We start from the raw sequence: 22,044 nt of genomic DNA on the forward strand, positions 1-22,044 counted from the left end.
TATTTAAAAAGGCAAGAAAAATATCAACGACCATAAAAAATTATGTTTTCATAACGTTGAATATTAATCAAACTCAGGTGTCTTCCTGCTCTATAGTTCGCAATAAAGGGACTAAATGTATATTACTAGTATCAAAGCTTTAACGTCACTAAACGTCACTGCGTCGCTGGGTCTCTCTCACGCTCTGGGACCTCATTTCCCAGAATGCACTCGGAGAGGTCTGATACGTGACGTCGCGCATCTTCTTGTTTTGGTTTCTTTGGTTCCTAACAGGTCGTGAGTGCCCCAACCAGGCGTTTCAGATCGGGTTGTCGGACTTACGGCGGCGGTATTGTATGCTTTGTTTACGTATATGTCGAATACTGCCTTGTTCAGGCGATACAGTGGTCTTTAAAGTGAATGTTATTGGTTTGTGGCTAACAGTGGTGCGCTAGCTAGCATGGATAGCGCTACCATGCTAGCCGAGCCACACCGGACTGGTTCATAAATGACCGTCTTTAGTCTGCAGTCGCGTCTCATATTTAAAAGGTGCGTCTTCCGACGCTTCATATCGAAGTGTGAGTGAACGGGGAGCGAAGAAAAGTGGAGTACGAGCGTCACTTCCTCACCGTGCTCTCGGTCAACACTGTTGGATTTACACCAATGTGTGAACCTCGGGCAGATGAGCGGCTGGATTTCACTCGAATCCTCGCCAGTCGCGTGGACAGGACTTTGTTGTCTGCTGTGACTGGCAGCGTAGGTCGGGTTGGTCGCCCACTTCTCGTCACATGTGCAGTGGTGTCGTCTGCTCTGGGAGTTTTCAATTGGGTGTGGTTACCGCTTTCATTACTTTATGACGTAGCAACGAGACGCGAACTCTCTGTACTTTGTCCCCTCTGTCAGCAACAGGGAGAGACACACGTGTGTTTCTTGCAGATGTTCTCTGTCGAGCAGTGACTGTTGGCCACTTCCGGCGGCTGCTGAGTGAGTGTCACGATGGCAGATGGATACAGTGATGATGAAGTCATTCACCTGGCGAGTTTCAACGTTCACCGCAGCCAAGGTGAGTGGTCCCCAGCATGCTTCCTGTCTCAACTCTTTCACTCTTGGTTGACCATCACTTCGAGCTTCAAAGTCACTCATGCAGGAGCATTGAAGGGTTAAATCAACACGCGGCCACAGATTCATAGTGTACATCGGATGGGTCATGTCAGGCCCCCTCAAAACATACACAGATGGTTGGCATCTGATCTTCTCTGACAGATGTGTGAAGGAGATGCACCAAAGGAAAACAATGCGATGACTTGGTCTGACTGACTTCGTTGTTTTGAGACGACAAACTCTCAATACCGACATGATCAATTACTGAGACTCTGAGTCAGAGTTGGTTGGAGAGATGGAGCTGTGCTCCTGCGACCAAACAAGACCCTCTTGTTCATCCCTCACATTATTTACAAAGGATTCTTGCAAATGAATAAAAACAAGCTCCTTCATTTTAAGTGTCCCGTAATACCTGACGTAAAAAGCGTTTCTAAAATATTCTGTTGTCATGGCAGCCACCACAAATGGTACCGAAAATTCCTCGTCAATTCACCTTAATTACATTGTGCTTCTATTACTTGGCATGTTTGCATTAAAGGCCTTCTCTTCTCTCTTTATTCTTATTGATTCATCCGCCTTGTCTTCCTCACACTCTGTTCTGCCTCCTGTCGTGAATGGCTTTGAAGAGCCAGCCCTTCCTTTGTTGCCCAACATCTATGACTTGATCTCTTCATGGCAGACCAGTGTTGCTCATCAAACAAAACTCAATTCTTCAGGCTCTCACTCACGTCTGAAGGAGCTCATCACCATTTCGGACGATTCGGATGAGGAACCGGTGGCTTCCAGACCTGCCGTTCCTGTTGTCGTCCCAGACGATGATGACGACGTCAGCATCTTGGAGGTGAGTCCAGTGAAGCCTGCTCCAGTCAATGCTTCCACCGGCTGGATTCAAGTGAGAGGTGGACCTGGCATCGGTGGAAATAACCGTGACACCCGAGTTTGTCTCAGTGGTTAGGCAAAACAAACCACTCGTCCAATCAGAGTCCCACTGTGTACTGAACAGATGAACTGTGAGAGGCTTTGATGAAGGAAGCATGTCACTCCCTTCTCCTTCTCTCACACCTGTTTATTTCAACATGTCGTTTCTCTCACAGCAAATTACTGCTCCTCGCCGACATATAATTCGGCCAGCAGCGAAGTGGAGCCGGGCCAATGCAGTTCCGTCTGTTGGACAAAGTAGCACGTCTTTTGGGGAGTCCAGCGCTCACCCTGGCTCCGCTGTGCCGTCTACCTCCAGCGATGCCTCGGCAGTCCGGATATCAGTGGTCATAGAGCCGCAGACGGGCCCTTCATCGTCACATGTTCAGACAAAATCGGACTCTAAGTCTCAGCCACCAACAGCACATTTACAAGTGGAGTTCCGGGCAATATCTTCTGTTCAAACTACCTCCACCGACTCTCAGGCCAAGCCCATCTTATCCGGAGCACCGGTGCAAGTGCCGACTCAGGCTGCTGGCACAGCTGGACTCGCTCCGCCGATGGCGTTACACGCCGCCACCAGTGCGTCCTGCAGTGCTGCACTCTCCACAAAGACTCGAGAAGCCGCGGGTTTGGCCGCAGTTGGGCAAGACAATCCTCCCTCCTGTCGTTCCACTCCACATCTGCCCCAGACCAGCCGGACTTCACCCCCGCCCTCCACCAGTTTCCAGCCCCAGAAGGTCAAGCCAGATGTCCAGCCCCAGCAGCCTGTACAAGCCTTCGCTGTCATCACGGACCCGCATCCCCGGCCCATGTTCAGGCTGCAGGGCAACCTCATTCAGATCGAGCCGCGGCCCCTGGCCCAGGCCCCTGCCCATGCTCCCCCCCAGGCCCCTCAAGCCCCTCACATATTGCAGCCTGCCGTGCTGATAGCTGCAGCTCCAGAAAAGCTGGGCCCACCAGAGGCAGGTCACCGCATCATCCTCGGGAGTCAGGCGCCAGCGGGAACCGCTGCCAACCCTCCACGAGAAGCCAGCGCCATCTTACCCCACCACCTCAATACTGGAATGCCTTATCTGAATCGTCCCACTCAGATGGCCCCGGGGCTCAGTGGGGGAGCTCGTGCCAACCCAGAGGTAGTCCACCCAGCACCAGCACCCACTGCGGTGGTGCCCCCGCTTGAAGACCCCAGGCCCGGCCCATCTGTGCCACGCGAGCGGCCGGAGCTGTCACAGCATGTCAGAACCCTGGTCGCTGCCGTGGTGAGTGACAGCTGAATTGCATCAGGATATGTTCCTGTCTCTCATGTCTCTTGTTCCCTCCCAGCTGGACCTGTTCCCAGATGCCCAGGAAGCCTATGTAGCAGAGTTCATCCAAAAGAGTAATGTGAACGACTTGAATGTGTAAGTCTCTTCTGTGATGCTGTGTGGAGTTAGAGCCTGGTCTATTATTCACACCTCTGATGGGCTGAACCGTGGGTTCTCGCCCTGAAGAAGTCTCGAGTCATCTACCAAACTAAGTGCAGCTGTGCTTCCCACCCAACCATCTTCACTTCTCCAGGAATGGTGCTGGAAGAGCCTTTACTGAGTCTTAACCGACAGTTTTGACAATCAAAAGCACATGATGAGATTTTTGTTCCGGACTTTTTTCTTTCTCTCTGTCAGTATTTGTAATGTGCTGCTGGAGAACCCGGAGTACCCCAAGAAGGACACGGTTGCAGCAGCTGCCACCAGCATCCTCCTGGAGTCTGGAGACACGCCCCCCAAGGTGCGGCACGGTGCCCCGGTGCGGTCATGTGGGACGGGGTGTGTGCCCAGTGCTCTGATGATGTGGCTTCTCCAGGTGTCGGAGGACCTCTTTGACTTCACCAAGCTGGGCCTGGTGGAGCCAGAGGCCATGATGCAGGCTGCCGACTTGCTCATGGCTGATTTCCGAATGATCAGCTGTCAGGACATCAAATGGGCCCTCAATGTAATGAAGGGACACTATGCAATCACACGCAAGGTAGCGCACAAGCCACTGCTGCGCCCCTCCTCCGTGACGCCTCAGCCACTCTGTCTCTGCCCTGCAGGCCTTATGTGAAGCTCTGAAGAAGTGGCAAGACTCAGGCACCCCCTCAGGGAAGAGGCGACGGAGCAGGTCGTCCACCAAGTGCTGCTACATCGACTTCCACTTCGAGCAAGGTGAGCCCCGCCCCAAGTGCAGAGCTCTTTTAGTCGAGTCTGAGGTGTCAGAGATTCTGTCCTCCAGGTTTGGTGAAGTTCCACAAGAGGATGCATTTCCTGGAGAATGACCGGCGCTACTACAGGACGTACAACAACCTGGAAGCTTCCGTGCAGAAGGAGGTTTCCTTCTTCCAGCAGAAGACCAAGGAGTGGGCAGAGGTGAGCGGATTCACGGTCTGTTGGAGACGTGACGTGGAGCTGCTCCTGTTGATCCTCCCGTTCTCTTCCAGCACCAGGACTTCCTGTTGGCTCTGCAGGTCAATGAGGATGAGTACAAGAAGGTTAGTTCACGCAGCCGTGAAGCCGCGCGTATGTCTACATGCCGCTGATGTGCGACGTTTTCTCTAGGACGGGCAGCTGATCGAGTGTGGGTGCTGCTGTGGAGAGTTTGCCTTTGAGAAAATGACGCAATGCTCGGACGGTCACCTGTTCTGTAAAGAGTGCCTGATCAAGTACGCTCAAGAGGCAGTGTTCGGCTCTGGAAGGGTGAGTCAGCTCCAACTGCAGAGTGAAAGCTGAAAACTGATGTGCAAGCACTGGTCACTGGTCACCCTGGAGCTGCGTCAGCCACGTGGCCTCACTTCCTGTCCGCTGTCTTCCCAGTCGGAGCTGAGCTGCATGCAGGGAGGCTGCCCGTGCTCCTTCCCTGTGTGTGAACTGGAGAAGGTTCTGCCTGAGAACATCCTCTGCAAATACTACGAGCGGCAGGCGGAGGAGGCCGTGGCTGCCACCTGTGCCGACGAGCTTGTGCGGTACGTGTCTCCTTGTCTACCGACACAGCCCCCGCCTGCCTCTCTTTCCTCACCCTCCTCTCTCCTGTGCAGGTGTCCGTTCTGCAACTTCCCGGCCCTGCTGGACAAGCAGATGTTCCTCTTCAGCTGCCCCAACCCTCGTTGTAGGAAGGTAGGTCTGGACCTCCGGTGGCCCCTTCCTGTGCCACATACACACACACACAACCGCCCCTGACTGACTCAACACTGATTCCGTTTCTTGACTCACAACAACCGCTCCCCAGACAACACCGCTGAGTTCTGGCAAAGCTCCTAGTGTGGGGACTATAGTGCTCCTGGGTGTGGTGTGCACGGCCTCGCTGAGCCTCCCCAGCGCGTCACTGCTCTGCCTATAATCTCTGTCTCTGTTTCAAGAGAAGGGAAAGTGTCTCCTTGCAGAGAGGTCACCTCAGTTGCCCCAGCACTGCTTATCTCTGGCTCTCTGTCTGAGGAATGATGCGGGAGGTGGCCTGTTCCAGGGAGAAACTGTTTCTCACATTCCTGTTCAGTGCAGCTCCGTGACCGGCCTCCGTGCAGGTCATGTGTGAGAGCGTGTCCGCGTTGGCTGTTGAATAACTGGTGAACCAATGCTCCGGCCTCACTTTTGATTGTGTGAGTGGGGTTTCTGTGGCGGAGCCAGTGGAAGGTCTCCACATGAATCGGTCCAAAGCTGTGGAGCTTCTCCTGCCTCTGTGGAAGTGTGTGTCAGTGTGATCACACTGCTCTGCTGCCTGAGCGTCATCTCGCTGTCCTTCATCAGTTTTCCTCCATGCTGTTTAGAAGTGGCTTGGTTTCCGAGGGTGAAGGCCTTTATTTCTTCAGGTCAGACGCTGTCGGCGTCAGAGCTACTCCATCTTGTGCTATGATTGTGGGCCAGTAGGGGGCGCCCGTCACTCAGCGGTGCGCACTCACTGCTGTGCAGACGCGCGGGGGAAAAAACATGATGCTGGACAGAAGTTTGGGTCCTGTTTTACAAAAGACAGAATTGGAAAGGTCTGGTTTGCTGAAACTTGCTGCTGTGACTGAGCTCCAGTCGCTGAGGGTGGAACAGACCCACCAGTTCCTGCTGCCCACTTGTGCCGTCCAGGATCAGGGAGGGGTCCATTATGTAACTGACACACATCAGCGTTGCCCACCCGTACTCCCCGATTGGCCGACTGCCTCACACGGCCGTCTGACTGGTGCAGAGCGTTGGTCCCGTTAATTCAAATGCGGTTTGGATCATGTTTGACCCAGATTCTCCCTCCCACTGTGCCCCTGGCTCACACACACACACTAATGTCTTCCACATGTCTTGGTGTGCCGACTGTTCCTGGCCTGTGTTCCATGACTTCATGAGGGGAAGTGAAAAGTAGGCCGCGAGGGCAGCAGCAGGACTCGGCTCTTGAGTGTGTGCAATAGGAACTGGCCTTCTGCAGCTCATGGAGGAAGGAGACATCCTGCTCTCCTCGCCTGAGTGTCACTGCTGACCCTCCCCTGACACCCAGGCGACGGGCTCTTATCTGAGGCGGGCTTCGTCCTGTCCTGTGTGGGGGGTAGCTGGACTGCTGCCTCCTGCCACCGGGGATCCAGCGCGACCTTTTGTTGCGTCTCACCAACTCTCAGACGCCTGAAACTTTCTCGTTCAGCGTCACCGCTAGGGGGCGCGCTTTCCCCAGCCAGTCCTCTGCTGCAGAGATGTAGTCAGACGCTCCTCCTACACTCCTCAAATTGTCTTGAGAAGAGTTCAGTTCCAGTTGCGCTTCAGAGGAGGCCTGCTTCAGTAAGAGCTGTGGCTCCTTCAGGTCTTCACCAGAGAATCCTGTTTGTGAAGCAGATGCTGGTCCTCACTGGAACAGTCCCCGAAAGCTAGACACTTGACCCCGTTCTTTGACCTCTGCCCCTCTACACACACACACACACTCGAAATGCTGTGTGACATTTGACTTTTTACTGGATTTGACTGGGAGCAGAGGACCCCGGCGCAGCCATTCCTCCCCTCAGTATTAGACGAGGCGCGACACCACACCTAGAGGAGAGCTGCTGTTGCTAGGCAACCAGGCCCACGGTCGGCACATGCCTGCAGACACTCATGTGGGTCCTCATGAGGCGTGTGTGTGTGTCTCACCAGGAAAGCTGCAGGAAGTGCCATGTCCAGTGGAACCAGCACGTGGGGAAGACCTGTGAGCAGGTTCTGGAGCGAGACGAGATCCGCATGAGAGTCCTCTTGTAAGTGACCCCAAACCCCCCTCCTCCCTCACCCAGGGTCAGCGGGAAAGACACTCGGTGCTACACCAGGAAGTGAGCAGGCGCTTCCTGACGGAGGAGCTGTGGCTTCCTGGCGTGGTCTGAGCGTCCTCCCTCCCAGCTGGTCCCACACACCCTGCTTGGTAACTAGTCTCCTGACGCTATCTGGCCCGTGTGTGTGTGCGCGGCACAGCGAGGAGCGCATGACGGCGGCACGCGTCAGGAAGTGTGACAAGTGCGGCACCGGCCTCGTCAAGTCGGAGGGCTGCAACCGGATGGGCTGCCGCTGCGGCCGCTCCATGTGCTACCTGTGCAGGAAACCCATCCACGGCTACGAGCACTTCTGCCAGCACGCCCGCTCCCCCGGGGCCCCCTGCCGCCACTGCCACAAGTGCTCGCTGTGGACAGACCCCACGGTGAGGCCCGCATCTGCACCCGGCATCACTCTGGCGAGGGTCACAGCTGACACACACACACACACACACACACACACACACACACACACACACACACAGTGCAGTGGACGCCAGTGAGGAGCAACACCTGCGCTGCAGAAGTGTCTGACGTGACTCACTCACAAGAGGGTCAGGTGAGTCGCTGACCCTCCCCCCACGGTGACCTGTCCACACCAAGACTGCAGCAGGTTTTCTGTGTTCCTTCGTGGGGACCTGTCCGTGGTCTGAACGCTGTCGTGTGTGTCTGCAGCAAGATGACGAGAGAATCATCCAGGAGATCCAGAAGGAAGGGGAGGCGGAGCTGAATAAGAAGTCAACAGGTCGGTGTTGCCGTGTGGCGCGTCTTCACCTGGTTCCTCTACCAACAGTGGTTTGTCCCACAGAACCCTCGGCCAAGCGAGTGGGTCCCCCTCCTGAACCAGCTGTGGACGTCAAGAGGAAATGCCAGGCCCCCCCAGCCAACAACGCTCCCAACCCAGCGCCTCGGCCCCCTCCTCAGGCCGTGCAGGCCCCGCTGTTTGTCCCACCACACGTCCACCGGCACCAACACGGCATGATCATTCCGCAGTTGCCCCCGGCGCCATACGTACCTCCCATGCAGCACCTGCCCCCCCTCAACAACCCGCACCATTACGACAACAACAACCCACATGTCAATCAGCGCTACAACAACATGAACATGCCCATGCACTACGGGCCGCCTCTGCGCTACTACCGCCGCTTCTAACACAGGACCCTCCGACCCTGTGCTCTAAAGGCTCATCCTTTTCCTTTTCATCCATCTCATCTCTCATCTTGTGTTCACCGTGTTAATTGTTCCTGTGTGCGTTGACTCGAAGAAGCACTTCTTCTCGGTTGACGTCGCATTGGTGGTGGTGGAAGACATCAGTTCTCTTTTTACAGATATTTTTGGGTCGAAACTGAAAATAAAGATATTAATAAAGATTGTTAGCCTTTCCTTCTGTATCTCTTTGACAACATGTTTTGTAATAAAGCTTTCAGCCGGCTCAGAAATTTATGTCCTTTACTGTCATCTGAAGCTGAGCAAGTTGCTGACTCGTGATATTGAAGCCCATCACATGATGGTGGAGTGACAAATCGCTCGGATCCATTCGAGGTGCAGACAGGGGAGACGCTTGTCTCGACTCCCGCCAGGCCTCAAGGTTTTCGGCTGACGGCACCAGAGGCAGGACTCGGCTCCATGCTTGCATTTTTTCCCTTTCAATCTGGAATGGTAATGAATGAGGACAAGTTATGAACGTATAAAAGATGATTTTATAAACATGAATAAACCCCGTCCGAGTCGGTGGTTGTTGACATTTCAGCAGCGCGTGACCCCCAGTGACCGTGATGCTGCTCAGTCGGGCTTCACCCGTGTAACCTCTGACCCTCTTGGATGATGACCTTTCACCCCGCCTCCTGCTTGAACATGGAGAAGAGGAGCTTGTGAGTCTCTGTTCCTGTTCAGTAGCCGTTAGCTCTGTGCTCATATGTTCGGACCGTAAAACCAAGTTCCTGCTAACAGAATGCTAATGCTTCCGCTTATCATACCCACTTCCTCTTTAGCCGTCACTTCCTCTTATATAGTCGTATAGTCTGAGTGTTTTTAATGCTGTGTCTGGCCCCCAATCTCGTTCCAACGCCTGTGATAATGAAGCGGCCCATATCGTTAGCCCGCCTAGCTTAGCAGCGCAATACTGCTGAGTCACACACGTCAGGCCGAGCTCGCTGGAAACGTTTTTCTGTCTCTGTATCTGCTGTTTCCTCCGTTTACCCGCGCCGTATTCAGCACTTCCTCTTTGCGACCACGGACATTCTTCAATATCCCACGTTAATGACTGAATAAAGAGAGCAAAGTCCGGCGGGTTCATCATTCAGTAAAGACAATGCTCGGTGGCTTGAGCATCAAAAATGAGCAGTACCGTCAAAAGACAATAAAGTCATTGAATTCTCCAGAGAAAATACAGTGTTGTGGTGTGATTCAAGCGGCGAGTTTAGCAAAGCAACAAGATAAGCAGCTTATCAGCGCATCTTGATAGCATCTTGACTATCATTCACACAGTGTGGTGAATGATAGTCAAGATGCTGATGAATCAGTGGCGACAGAGCAAAGCTGCTTTCAAAACAGACTCATCTAATGAGTTCGGTGACACCAGTCGCACAAACGCCAGGCTCTTCAGTTAGTTCGCTGCTTCTTCTGTGTGTGGTTCACTGGTACAGTATGTGCGGAGGTGTGTGTTGCCCCCAGGGATTCGATCGCTCGTGACTGCAAATGTTCCCCCGACACGTTGTGTTGGTGACTGTCGTGTATCTTGGATGATCTTTTGGGCGAGTTTACTGTGGTGTTGTGGAAAGTAATGACGGTGTTGCAGCTGTGATAGTGTGTGTGTGTGTGGCGACGACACAGCCATGTGAGGCATCTGTCCTGTAGTAGTTTGGGCTCAGCCCCCAGGCCTCCATGGCTCCTTCACAGCAACTGACGCAGTGACTAAGGTTATCCACCTTAGTCACTGCGTCAGCTGGCAGGGAGCCCCCTCTGGCACTGGAGGCAGGGAGCGTCGCTGTGTGTCAGTAGTGACAGTAGCCACCGTGTGGCTTTGCTCTGCTCAGCACTGGGAGTATCATGACACTGACTGACAATGTTCCAGCAGCGGTGGTTGCCATGGTAACAGGAGGATGGTTTCGTCTGGGTGGTGCAGCGGGGTCTGGGGTGGCAGCCATTTTACACACAACCCTCCCCCCCTGCCGCTGGAAATATGGAAGCTTTACCCACAAGCCACTGCAGTGGGTCTCTGGGATCTGGGTCATATTTTGAGTGACTCATCTTTTCAGCAAACTGAAAGAGGGAGGGGTGAGGGAGAGGGGGGAGAAATGGAAAATGCTGAGAGATGGAGGGATGGATGTTCCAGCATGGAGGAGCGGGGGGGGGGGGGGGGGGGGGGGCGTGCTGCTGCAGAAGGATGTGTGTTTGTTGCTCCTCCGGGTTTCCTGCGGAACCTTCGACCTGACGGAGGGGAGCTGGATTAGAGACCTGCTCTGCAGGGGGGGCACCAGAATAAGGGCTGCAACACAAAGGCTCCATTCAGCAGCCTGAGCAAAAGTGTGTGTGTGTTACTGGGCCAGAACATGGAGCCGCTCCATAAGGTCCCGGCCAGGCAGGAGGCCCGAGCCAAAGTGAGGAGTGCTGAATGTTTTCCTGGCTTGGGAGGTTCTGTGGCGGAGCTCATGCGTGTGTGTGCCTGTGTCACACAGAATTCTGTGGTTGGACGTAGGAAGTCATGGCGACCTTCTCCCATCCTTCTTCATCCACCCATCAGAGGAGTGCAGGAGGGAAGAAGGTGAATTATTCATCAAGCCTGATGTGACATTCACGCTTCGGCAGCGTGAGAACAGTTCGGCCATGACAGCTGCTGCGTCTGCTGACTGCCACATGACCTCAACGTTTTTCAATCATTAATTTCTCCTCCACCAGGTTCCAAAGTTGCTCCTGTTAAGCTAGCAGGGACACTCTGAACAGGATGCTGGTTGACAGCTGGAAGTCTCTTTGCTTAGCGATCCACGCCGGCAGCTGTTTCAGACGTGGTCCCATCAGCCCGAGTGTGACCCAAGGATGACACGTTCTGTTCCAAATCCCAGTTTTATTGGTTGTTGGACTTCAGGTGAACCAATGGCACGAGAGAGATTAATCCACGGTATAAAAAAAACATACAAAATAATACAAAAGGAAATTCCAGTTATACAAAACAAAGATGTGGATTTTTCTTTTCTTTTTTCCACTGCCCCAAAAACTCTAGAGTAAGGCACAGTCATTACCACATATTTACCCTTCCACATCCGCTTGCCTAAGCTTCCGTCTACTTACTGAGAGACTCTCAAGCCTTGGTGAAACAACGAGGAGCAGGCGGACGATGAGATGAATGGGTGGATTCAGACTCGGAGGATGGATCATCTTGAGGGGTCATGACGTGTTGTGGAAGCAAGACAATGAACGCTGATGTTCCCATCATTTGGATCCAGTATTGTGGCACTTGTTTGGAGATGATAGCACCAAGTTCCAGTTGAGTCAGGAGATGTTGGCGAATGGAAGGATTTTTGAGGTCTGGGTTTGGTGAAAGCAGCTTTCAAAAGGGTCTATAGATCACTCTAGTTGCTACGGTTACCGACTGTACTCATGATAATGTCTGTGCCTTGGACGTAACAAAGGAATTGAATCTGTGTCGAGGCTTATGAGCGTGGTAAACGTGTAGATTTGTCATGGGACAATAGCCTGCAGCGGCGGGCGGGACAAGAATTCCAACTTCCTACATCCTGCTGAACGCCCCGCTGACCAGGGAGAACACAGCTTCAAGGACAAGACAGGAAACTATAATTTACAATCGAGATGAACAAGGCAGCGCTCGCACCTGTCGAGAACGTGGTCCCACACACTCTCCAGTCGCACGCCAACGCCCTCCAGACACAGACAGGAGCCACAAACCAAACGCCCTTTTTCTAGCACAGGAGGTTGGACACAGACAACACAGACGAGGAGACACACAAGGAGTTCACTGGAAGAGGAGGGGCTCTTCCAACATGGCTACTCTGTTCTGGGTTACCGGAGGGGGAGGGGCGAGGAGGGAGTGAGTGACAGCAGTAAACCAGAGGACGAGTGGGAGCAGAAAAAGTGCACAGCCCCATAGTAACTATAGCAACAGATACTGCAGAGCTAGAGGAGCAGAGGGCTGGGAAGAGAGGCGTCGTCTCGTCTCTCGGTGCAGTTCATCGACACGTTTGGTGTGTGGAGATCAGGCAGGCGTGAGGAGGGGGGCGGTGCTGGCTGGCCTCCTCAGTACTCCCACAGCGTAGCAGACTCCAGGTCCTCGGCGTTGGCCTTCAGCACGCCGGCGTGGTCGCCACGCAGATACTTGCCGTCAGCAACGTGGCGCACCGCCACCTTGTTGTAGTCGCAGAACTCCAGCAGGAAGTCGACGGGCGTGTCACTGCTGCTGACCACAGCCTGCTCGTTCCCCACCATCCAGTACTTCCCAGTGGAGTCTGCGGGAGGAGAGGAAGGTCACAACAGGACGGCGTCAGCGTTTCAGTGAGGCTGCACCCACTGACCCTGCAGGCTGTAGGCACCGTCCCTGAACTCCAGGGTGAAGTAGTCGTAGGAGGAGCGGTTGGAGTCCAGCGTGCCCGTCACCTTCCGGCAGCCGATGAAGCCGTGCTCGCCGCGCAGCACGATGATGGGGCGGTTGATCAGCTTCATGATGAACTCTTCGGTCTCACCTGCAACAATTCAGCGCAGCAAGGATGAGTGAGTCCGTCCTCAGTTCTTGCAAGAGTGCACTTTCAAAAGTGCAGTTAAAAAATACATTTCAGAAGACTGAGACCACATGATCTCCTGGCAGCACTTGCTATATCTGGAGCTCCATGTTGGCCAATCTGGAAGTATTTAAAATGACTTCAGCAAACTCCTCGGTATTGTGCCGCCGCACCACGGGATTGGTGCGTTTTGGGTCTGAAATGACTCACTGCTGCACAAACAACAGAACTAAATGGTGCCAGGTTATGTTCGACTAGATCCCAGCTCAGTCGAGTCAAATGTGGCGTCTGCGCTCTCTACTGACCGGCCGAGTCGATGGAAGCAGCTAGCTGGCCGTTTTTCTTGGCGGCGACATATTTGCCGTTTGCTGCCCGCAGAGTCACTCTCTTCCCGCGCCACTCGATGTCGAAGTAGCAGTTAGCCGACCTGCAGAGAGAGGAGGACGTGTGAAGAAAGGAATGTTTGGTTTCAAGCATCGTTCATGTGTCAATCCGCAACCTCCTGAGGAGCTCGGGAATGAGGGTGTGAGGTGTTCATCGGACCTCTGGCTTCTTTAAAACGGAAGAGACCAGGTGACCTGTCAGTCCACTTTAGCAGGGAGGAGCTTCAGAGTCCTGTCGAGCTACATGTGACACATGGGGGTCTGAAACGCTGAGCCCATGCTCCCTGAGCTGCACATCTTTTGCTTCAAAGATAAATGAGTCACTTTAGCCAGATACCCAGCTCCTGTTGCCTCAACGGTCCGGGGCCTCGCTGGAATGCATTCAGGAGCCCAGGGTCAGAGGTCAGGCAGCAGCACTCAGGCTGCACATGATGGGAAATCACTCTCTCTCTCTGGGTCACAAAACAGATTAATCTCCAGAGGAGAGCCAGCGCTCACAGTCGCCAGAGGTGACAGGCTGAATAACAGCGAGCCGCGGAGCGGCGTGCGTGGATGATGGACAGAAGCAGGTGTGGGCGCTGAACACTCACTTGCTGGAGGCGGTGCACTGCAGACCCCCGGTCGGAGTCAGGGTCCAGTATTTCCCCGCAGCTGTCCGGAAGGCACACTTCCTGTTTTCACGACAGATCTCCACCTGGAAAACTTCCTGGTCTCCTTCCTCATCCTGGTTGGCAGACAGGTCCATGCCTGAGGACAGACAGAAGCGAGTCAGTCCAGCGCTCGCCATTAATGAACGTGACGGAGGAGCAGGACTCTGGTGACTGGAAACACACTTGTCACCATCACACATGAGAAATGAGCAACGTCAGGGATTAGAGGAGGACTGGATGGAAGGATCGGGAAGAAGATTTGATGGAGTCAGAAGTGGACGTGACAGGACGCCCATGAGAACAGCACGCACCTTGAACATGGATCCCAAAATAGCAGACAGAGATCCACAAGTTGTAAAAGCAGCTTCACATTGTCAAACAGTTGTGAGGGCGTGGCCTAAGAAGTGGCTTTGCTGCGAGTCTGTGTGCCCGTCCCACGTGCTCATCACCAGTCTCCAGCAGAGAGTCAATGATGGAATCATACAGACAACAGTCCAAGTGTCTGCACCCCCCCCCACACACACACACACACACACGTACAACAGCAGCTATTGTATATGATGATGTCACGGCGGGGGTCGGCCATGGGCTGCAGGGTTCCGTGGAGAGGAAGAGAGAGATGTTCTGTGTGTGTTTGAGCCTGCTGCGTAAATGTGTGTCCAAGTAGAGAAAGGAGCGAGTGTTGAGCTGAGCGAGTCACCGCGCTTGCGTGTTCCATGTTAGTCTGCCTTCTCATGTCCCCAGCCCCGGTTCTGGACTTCAGCCTCACCACCCCTGAGGCTTCGCATGAGGCTCAACACACCTGACATGCAACTGTCTCACTGAGAAGCAGGCACACGGCCGTTACCTGTCCAAGTCTGTCACTGCGTTCGGCCACACCTGTCCAGGAGGTTGGTGCTATGTGAGGAGCCGGCACTCACTGTAGTGTGGACCTCTGACAGCGATGTCACGGCTTCCCAACTCACAGTCAGATCTCACACCTCTGGTTTGAGGAACCGTCTTGGTTGGAAGGGTTTAACAAAGGTGGAAAGGCTGCGGCTCAAGTTTTGGCTGGAAAAGATAAGAGAATCTACAAGCCAGAGTGAATGGCCTTCGATCCAACACTGGAGCAACTCAGGCCTCCGAGGACAGATCGGGTTTCTGCACAAATATGTGGGCGCGCGCGTGCATGCACGCACACGCACGCCTGGCAGTAATGGTAACCACATGTTCAAAAACTTCATGTAATAGTGGGCGAGAGAGGACAGTGAGCAGAGAATGAGGTCAAATGTCTCCAGTATCATTGATCACATCATTAAACCTACTCATTTTTCTGACGAGGTACGGTAGTGGGGGTGGGGTGGGCGGTGTTTAACCGAATCACCCTCCCCCAGGGCTACTAAGCTTCCATCACAGGCTCTGGACCTGACAGGCATCCAGTTTGATCGCTTCAGGAGAGTTGAACAGATGAAGAAAAGCCATCGCAGCCTTCAGTTCAAGCCATGTCACGTTGGACTCCACTTGTGCTGCCACTCCTCATCACTCTGCTCCTCTGCCCACCTTCCTCCTGTATGGTCATCCATTTTATTAGTGGCTTGCAACCAGTCCAAGCATGAAGAGTACAGGAGTTGATGAAGCTTCTCCATCCTGAACTTGTCGTTGCACACTGTGGCGTCACGCTCAGAAGGTCATCCATGTTTAAAGGCAGACACCAGTCAACCTTGCCTTCTGTTGCAGGTTATCTCAAGGAAAACGGGCCCAAAATGTGAAGGTCCACAGCAGATGAGACTAAACACACACCAGACTGAGGCGGTGGCCCTGGTGGAGGCCAGCTCAGAAAGACCTGACCACACATGCAGAGTCCTCCCAAACCACACACTGAAGCCAGCTCTTAAACAGGCCCTCCATCCTCTTGTCCGACCCGCCCACCTCTTTCAGGCCCGCGGTGGCAGGCGCAGATTGTTGGCCTCAGTTACAGCGAGCCAGAACCAGCGGCCCGCTGTCAACGCATGCAATTGTATCAAGAGTGTGAGTGCGAGTGTGTGTGAGAGAGAGAGAGAGAGAGAGAGCCATTGTTTGGTGAGACCACCAGCTGGGAGCCAGATTCTCAGCCTTTGTTGTGGTCCAGATGCACCGGGTCCAACCCAGTGACGCACTCGGACACAGCCATGTAGCGCAGCAGATCAACTCATGTGGGTTCACCAGGTTCAGTCAGGCCAAACTGTGGGCGTTTATCTGCCGGAGACTCTTCATCACCAGCCAAGGTCTAGATGAGTGCGGCGTCTCATTTCCTGCGGCAGGCGGTGAAGGACACCGATGCTGATTCAAGGCCAGACACAACATGATTCCCCGTCACATTCCTCGCCGCTGGCGTCGCCCCCTCAGCATGCTGGTCCACCTGAGGGTGTGGAGCCTTCAGAGGGTCAACCACTGATGCTGTGACACAGGGCTGAGTTTGGCTCCAAGTCATTCACTCATCCAATGGACTGAAACACAAACAAATCCCTCCACACTCGTCCAGCGCAGCTTTGTGTGAACTTGCTGACAGGTAGCCTCTTATCATGGTGACCAGCAGGGTCAGCCCCTGGTCTTCACTTGTGGCCAGACTTCCAGCATCATTAGATTAGATTAGAGCCTTTGTTCTTGCCACAATGGTAAAGTCAACTGGTGGCAGCAGCAAACATCGAGGACATGAAAGACAAAGTGCAACATTAAAGAGGTGCATCAAGTGGCAGCATTGATAAAGCAGCCACCCACTGCATAATTAAGCCAACTGCATCTTAAGTGATTTCACGTGTAAATGATCAAGGCCCAACAGAGTTTAGAGATATCATCCAGCTCATGACCGTATCCCATCCATATACAGAAGCAGGAGTGGAACACGCCTGACTCGCTTGCCATTGACTTTTCCCTGCACTAGCTTATGTGAGATTTCAATAAGCGAGTTATTTCTTCCCTCAACTGTCCCATCATCTCTGTCCAAGCACAGCCAGCACTGAACTGTTGCTCTCTCCCCTCAGAAACATCAGCTTCCTGCCTGCTATTCCAGGGACCAGGTAAGTTCACGGGTGTTTCAATATCTAACTCGGGCGTTTCAGACAATGTGAACAGAAGCAGGAAGTCAACTCAGTGAAGGCTTTCTGTCCAGACAAGCATTAAAGCGCAGCCCTAGGGCACAGAACCACGCTCCCGCTGGTCGGCAGCAGGGTGTGATGACCTTTCAAACCTTCACTCAGCACTTACACAGGCAGTTTTAGGGTTAAAACACACCACTTAAAAGGCCATCGGGCGGCAGGCTAACCATCAGATAACTGTATCTCAGTCCAAGAGGCTCATAAAGCAAGTCTCTCAGGGACTTGGTAAGCCAGGATGCAGAGGAGGGGATGGACCAGAAGCTCTGCGGGTTAATGGCAACCAGGGATACTGTTGACCTGCTGTGCTGGCTAATGGGTTGACTTAGATCTCATTTCCATTCAAACACTGGAGTCTGGTTGATCAGTGTTGTGTTGGAAGGAGGGAGCTACACGTGACTTTGTGACGGTGTGACTCGGGATGTTGCCATCAGGGAGTCAACTCTGACTCACTGACTGGTTCTGGTGCCCTTCTCCAGTTCGGCTCATGAGGGATTTTGTTGAGTGGATTATATTCCACGGACTTAATCCTGAAAGCAATCATCGCTGGGTCCAGGTGTCAGAGCCAGAGTAGGAAGGGGCTCTCTGCCCGAATCCTGGTCCTTCCATGATGAGTCTTCAGTAGATAGCGCCTGCTGCTTCCCTCTGAGCGCCGACACAGGTCTTTAAAAGCAAGACCCAGACAGCCCCAGCCAGGGCAGGAAGCAAATCACATTTCTGCTCTTTGGTCTCCTGACATACAGAGGGTGTCTGGACCATCTCTTCCTCTTGTTAAGCAATAAAGAATCAGTGAGACACTGAAGCTGCAACGATCACCTCAGGCTGGTTAGTGTCAGGTTTCATCACCTCACTATGGGAGACCGAAATTCTCACATGATTTGGTTGGACGGTCAAAATAGCTTGCTGAAACATCTGCTTCCAGAAGCTGTGAGACACTTGGCCCCCGCCCCCAGTGAAAGTTCAGGTCACAGACTTGAAGATAAAATGTGACAAGCCGCCATGTTGGTCCAGGGCTGCTGCACAGCACAGAGGAACTGAGAGCTCGGAGTCGTGATTGGCTCCTTTCATGTGGTCCAACAATCATTTTCAGTCGGTGTCAACTCCACTAGGTTCCTGCAGCTTCACCGCTGTCTTGTTCACAAAGGCTGACTTTCATCATGAAATACAGCCTCTTACAGCCCAAGATCTGACTCAGCAAAGCATCTTAGAAACCTGTGCCATGATTCAGGAGCAGCTCATCTTCTCACCGTCGGGACAGTTGTCCCCAAGCAAGCAGGAAAGGCACTGGCATCCATTTTGTGTCGGAGCAGGAGCTGAGAGGAGGAACCGCTGATGTGGAGTCAATGCTCCTTTGATGAGGAAACAGAGCAGGAGCTCATCAGGAGTGGAACCTCAGAGCTGCACTGTCAACTCACCGCACGCCAGTGTGAACATGTGTCATGACGCTCCTGACGCCGGATCTTAGCACTTAACGGCTTCATTTCATGACAGACGTCAGATCAGCTGGACAGATTCTAGACGATTGGCAGCAGTTAAGGAGACTTGATTGACAGTGACAATGACCTCGGAGGGCGGGAGGAGCGCGAGCCGCTGGTGGGGGAGGGACATCATGCGAGAGGTGTTGGGATGGAACAATGAGGGCGCTGCAGAGGAAGGAAACGGAGGAGAGAACATGGTGTCGAGTTTTGCTCGCACACAAATCAGCATCACTAGCATGAAGGAGTTCTGGAGTAGGTCCAGGAAACATCTTTAGAACAGGGGTTCAACCTCAGGACAACAAAAGAAACGACAGGATTTCACTGCTGAACCAACAATGAGAGGCCATGGACGTGTCCATGGTCTTCACTGCGTCAGATGCTGAAGCTACCACGCCGTCATCGCCGACCCAGATGTGTTTCACAGAAATGTGCCGTCAGCCACAGCACTGTCACCAGGGTGGCACCAGCATCACCACACAACTGGAAGCCTTCATTTCTCACTGCCACAGTTTTTGTGGCCAGACCGTCTGCTGCCACAGCAGCAATGCAAACGTGAAACAATGGACAGCTGACTTTTTTCTGTTTTCACCGAATTGACCAAACGGTGACGTCACTAGCGACCTACGGAGGGCAGAGAGAAGCTAGACGCGTTTGGTTCCCCACACTGCTCCGCAGCCAGACGCAGGGCGTCCTCCTGCATTCCTGGGTCACACAGACCACGTGGACCCCGATAGTGCTTGGGCGAGACCTCACTGCTCCCTGGATCAGAAACTGTCAGACCAGCTCACATGCCATCACTGGAACCCCACCACCGCTACATACCAACACACACCCCTCGCGCATTCCGGGCCACCACACCCACCTTGCCGGGTCGAGACGTTCCTCTCGTTGGCCGCGGTCAGCACCACCTGCGGGTGGCTCTGCTCCAGCACGAACAGCTCGTCCTTCCCCACACGGCCGCTCTTCCCGGACTTCATGGTTCCGGAGGGTCCGGAGGGGGCCAGGTAGCGGCCGCTGCAGTCCCTGAACGCCACCTTGCCACAGCGGAACTCCAGCGTGTAGCCGGTGCTCCGGTCGGCGGCGGCCGCCAGCGAGCCGTCATTGCGCAGGAAGCGGTTATCAGAGGTCTGCAGATGGTAGCGCTGCTCTCGGAACACCAGCGTGATCATGGAGTCCACGCCCCACGGCACGTCCCGGTCGATGGCGATCTCGTCCACCTTGGCGCTCAGGTGCGCGTACCGCTTGCGGGTCACGCTGAAGATGTTGACCTGCGGGTGCATGGCGATGTGGACGCTCCACTTCTCCGCCACCGACACGCTCTGCGCGAAGCAGATGATCCGGTCCTCGGTGCCACCCAGGTAGCGGCCGAAGGGCTCGGACTGCAGGGACCAGCGGCCGTCATCGTGGGCGGTGATGACGAAGCGGCAATCGGAACCGGGGGTCTCGCGGTCGCCCGTGACGTTCCCGTCCTTGTCTGTGGCCATGTAGCGGCCCAGATGGGACTTGAGGAAGAAAACGTTCCCGCTGGCCTCGTCACCGCTCTGCTCCAAGGTCCAGATCTGCTTCTTCTTCATGCTGCTGGCGGAGGCGTTGATCTTGAAGCCGAACGTCTCCGCTGTCAGGTACTTGTTCCCGCAGTTGATCAGGCCGAACTGGATCTGCAGCATGTCGCTGGTTCCGTTAGCGGCTCCGTTGGTTGTCATGGTGCTTCTGTGGACTCGGTCCGGTTCCGACGCAGAAGATGAAGGCTGGGATGCTGGTGCTGCCTCGCGTGCTTCTCTTTGTTTGGGCAGAGAGCGTGTGTGTGTGCGTCTGTGCGCGCGCCGCCGCCGCTGCTCACGCTCTCATCAGCGCGAGCCCGCCGCCACAGCTGCAGCCGAGATGAGTCGTCGTGACGTCACGCACCACGCCACGCCCCCGTCCGACGGTCAGATCTGGAGCCGACCTGTCTCTCCATGTGGACCCGTGGCGCACATCAGGGCCCGCGGGTCGCTTCTGTCTTTAGATGCCGCGTGACTTGAGACGCTTAAATCAGCGAGAAAAAGGATATAATGTAGCACAACGTTGTGTCTCAACAATCATGTATATAATGGTAACAATACTATGCTTATTTTATTCCATGAACATAAGCAAAATATATAAGGCACGTTTTAATCAACTTATTGTTTCATTTGCAAATGATTTTAAACAGTTGATCAGCACAAAAGTGGGTAGCAGACAAACCAACGTTCCAAAGCAAATGGCTTGAATAAGTTATATTTAAAATTTGAATAACATTTTTTAATAATGACACTTTTTAGTGTCAAACATCTCTACATGACTGTTTTTAGATGCGAGTCATTGGACTCTGCTGTTTCAGAGGAAGAATTGTTCCTGTCCAAATCAGAACACAGAGGCCCTCAGATGATCCGAACCTTCAACTCGGTGCTGCTTTCTCTGGCACAGATTGATCAGATGGACTCGGTATTCAAATCATGTGGCCGAGGTCGCAGTGTGGCGTCGGCACACAAGGCTCCATTCATGAGAGAGACACGCACATCAGAAGGCAGGAAGGGCCTGGCTCTGTAAACAAAGAGGCCAAACAGATCACGACCGCATCTTCTTTACGAGAGCAACGTCGTACAGTCCAACACACTGGGCTCCCGCCGCGCCTCTGACCAGCCTGCGCTGTGGTGGAGCCTGTGGTTGACACCAGCTACAGAGGAGGGGATCTAGCATCAGAGACAAGTGTCTTGGGTTCAATGAGCTTGACCTTTGACCTCTCTGCATAAACAAGGTTACAGCCAAATTTCTCCTCAGAAAATCCCATTACAACGTCAGGATCCTCCACACACAGCTCAGAGGGCAGTAATGAAGCTGGCTGAGCGACACCAGCAGCGCTCAGACGGGAGGGAGCAGGCAGATCTGTGTTGGCTCAGCTTTATAGACGGTCGCCATGGAAACCTGCAGCACTTCTGACGGCGGATGAAGGGCAGACTGCCTGCTGCGGCGTTTGCACACACCAACAATGTGACACACTGACACACTTGCAGCGAGCACCTACAGCGCGGTGCTGACCAATCACCAGCCTCTGTGCTTGGACCACTCAAAGCACCACTTGCACCACGGCTACACAATGGTGGCTTACGAGGAGACGCTGAGTGAGTTTGGGCGTGGAAAGGATCATGTCCGTTGCGGCTGCGGCAGACGCCCAGCGTCCTTGCTGCGGTCAGTGCAAATGCCTTGTGTTTTACACTGCAGTTCTTGTGAAAGAAGTCGGAGCTCATGGTTGGTCGTTTTTTGTGCGGCATGAGTTTGTGAACTCATGGTGTGAGATGCGAACCCTTTCAAAAGCCCCGTGTCGTGTCTGTTTCTGGCTTCATCTGGTACAGTCAAACACTGTCCATCGACTCCACCTTCAGCGTTCCTCCCTTCTTTTTCTTCTCTGGTCTGACAGTTTCATGAG

At 53.8% G+C, this 22,044-nt stretch overlaps 2 protein-coding genes across 3 annotated transcripts; one reads left to right on the forward strand and one right to left on the reverse strand.

Moving 5' to 3' along the window:
- Nucleotides 1–207: 207 nt before the first annotated feature.
- On the forward strand, nucleotides 208–8,688 carry rnf216 (ring finger protein 216). 2 transcript variants are annotated; one of them, XM_053852191.1, is made up of 17 exons: nucleotides 208–328; nucleotides 916–1,042; nucleotides 1,797–1,921; nucleotides 2,175–3,260; nucleotides 3,325–3,401; nucleotides 3,663–3,765; nucleotides 3,841–4,002; nucleotides 4,070–4,181; nucleotides 4,249–4,382; nucleotides 4,454–4,504; nucleotides 4,572–4,709; nucleotides 4,827–4,975; nucleotides 5,048–5,126; nucleotides 7,104–7,201; nucleotides 7,413–7,635; nucleotides 7,925–7,994; nucleotides 8,058–8,688. In XM_053852191.1, exons 2-17 carry the CDS (start codon nucleotides 976–978, stop codon nucleotides 8,399–8,401), a joined length of 3,018 nt encoding a protein of 1,005 aa, XP_053708166.1. In that variant the 5' UTR covers nucleotides 208–328; nucleotides 916–975; the 3' UTR covers nucleotides 8,402–8,688. The 2 variants fall into 2 exon arrangements, with proteins under 2 accessions (XP_053708166.1, XP_053708167.1); XM_053852192.1 differs by having other exon boundaries at nucleotides 210–333.
- Nucleotides 8,689–11,049: 2,361 nt separating this feature from the next.
- Nucleotides 11,050–20,468, reverse strand: fscn1a (fascin actin-bundling protein 1a). Its single transcript, XM_053852661.1, has 5 exons — nucleotides 19,462–20,468; nucleotides 13,952–14,108; nucleotides 13,284–13,405; nucleotides 12,775–12,942; nucleotides 11,050–12,708 (listed from the first exon to the last, which is right to left on the reverse strand). The coding sequence occupies exons 1-5, from the start codon at nucleotides 20,300–20,302 to the stop codon at nucleotides 12,500–12,502; spliced, it is 1,497 nt and encodes a 498-aa protein (XP_053708636.1). The 5' UTR covers nucleotides 20,303–20,468; the 3' UTR covers nucleotides 11,050–12,499.
- Between the last annotated feature and the right edge of the window lie 1,576 nt (nucleotides 20,469–22,044).

The sequence above is a fragment of the Synchiropus splendidus genome, chromosome 19, assembly GCF_027744825.2.
Source record: "Synchiropus splendidus isolate RoL2022-P1 chromosome 19, RoL_Sspl_1.0, whole genome shotgun sequence".
Taxonomy (NCBI): domain Eukaryota; kingdom Metazoa; phylum Chordata; class Actinopteri; order Syngnathiformes; family Callionymidae; genus Synchiropus; species Synchiropus splendidus.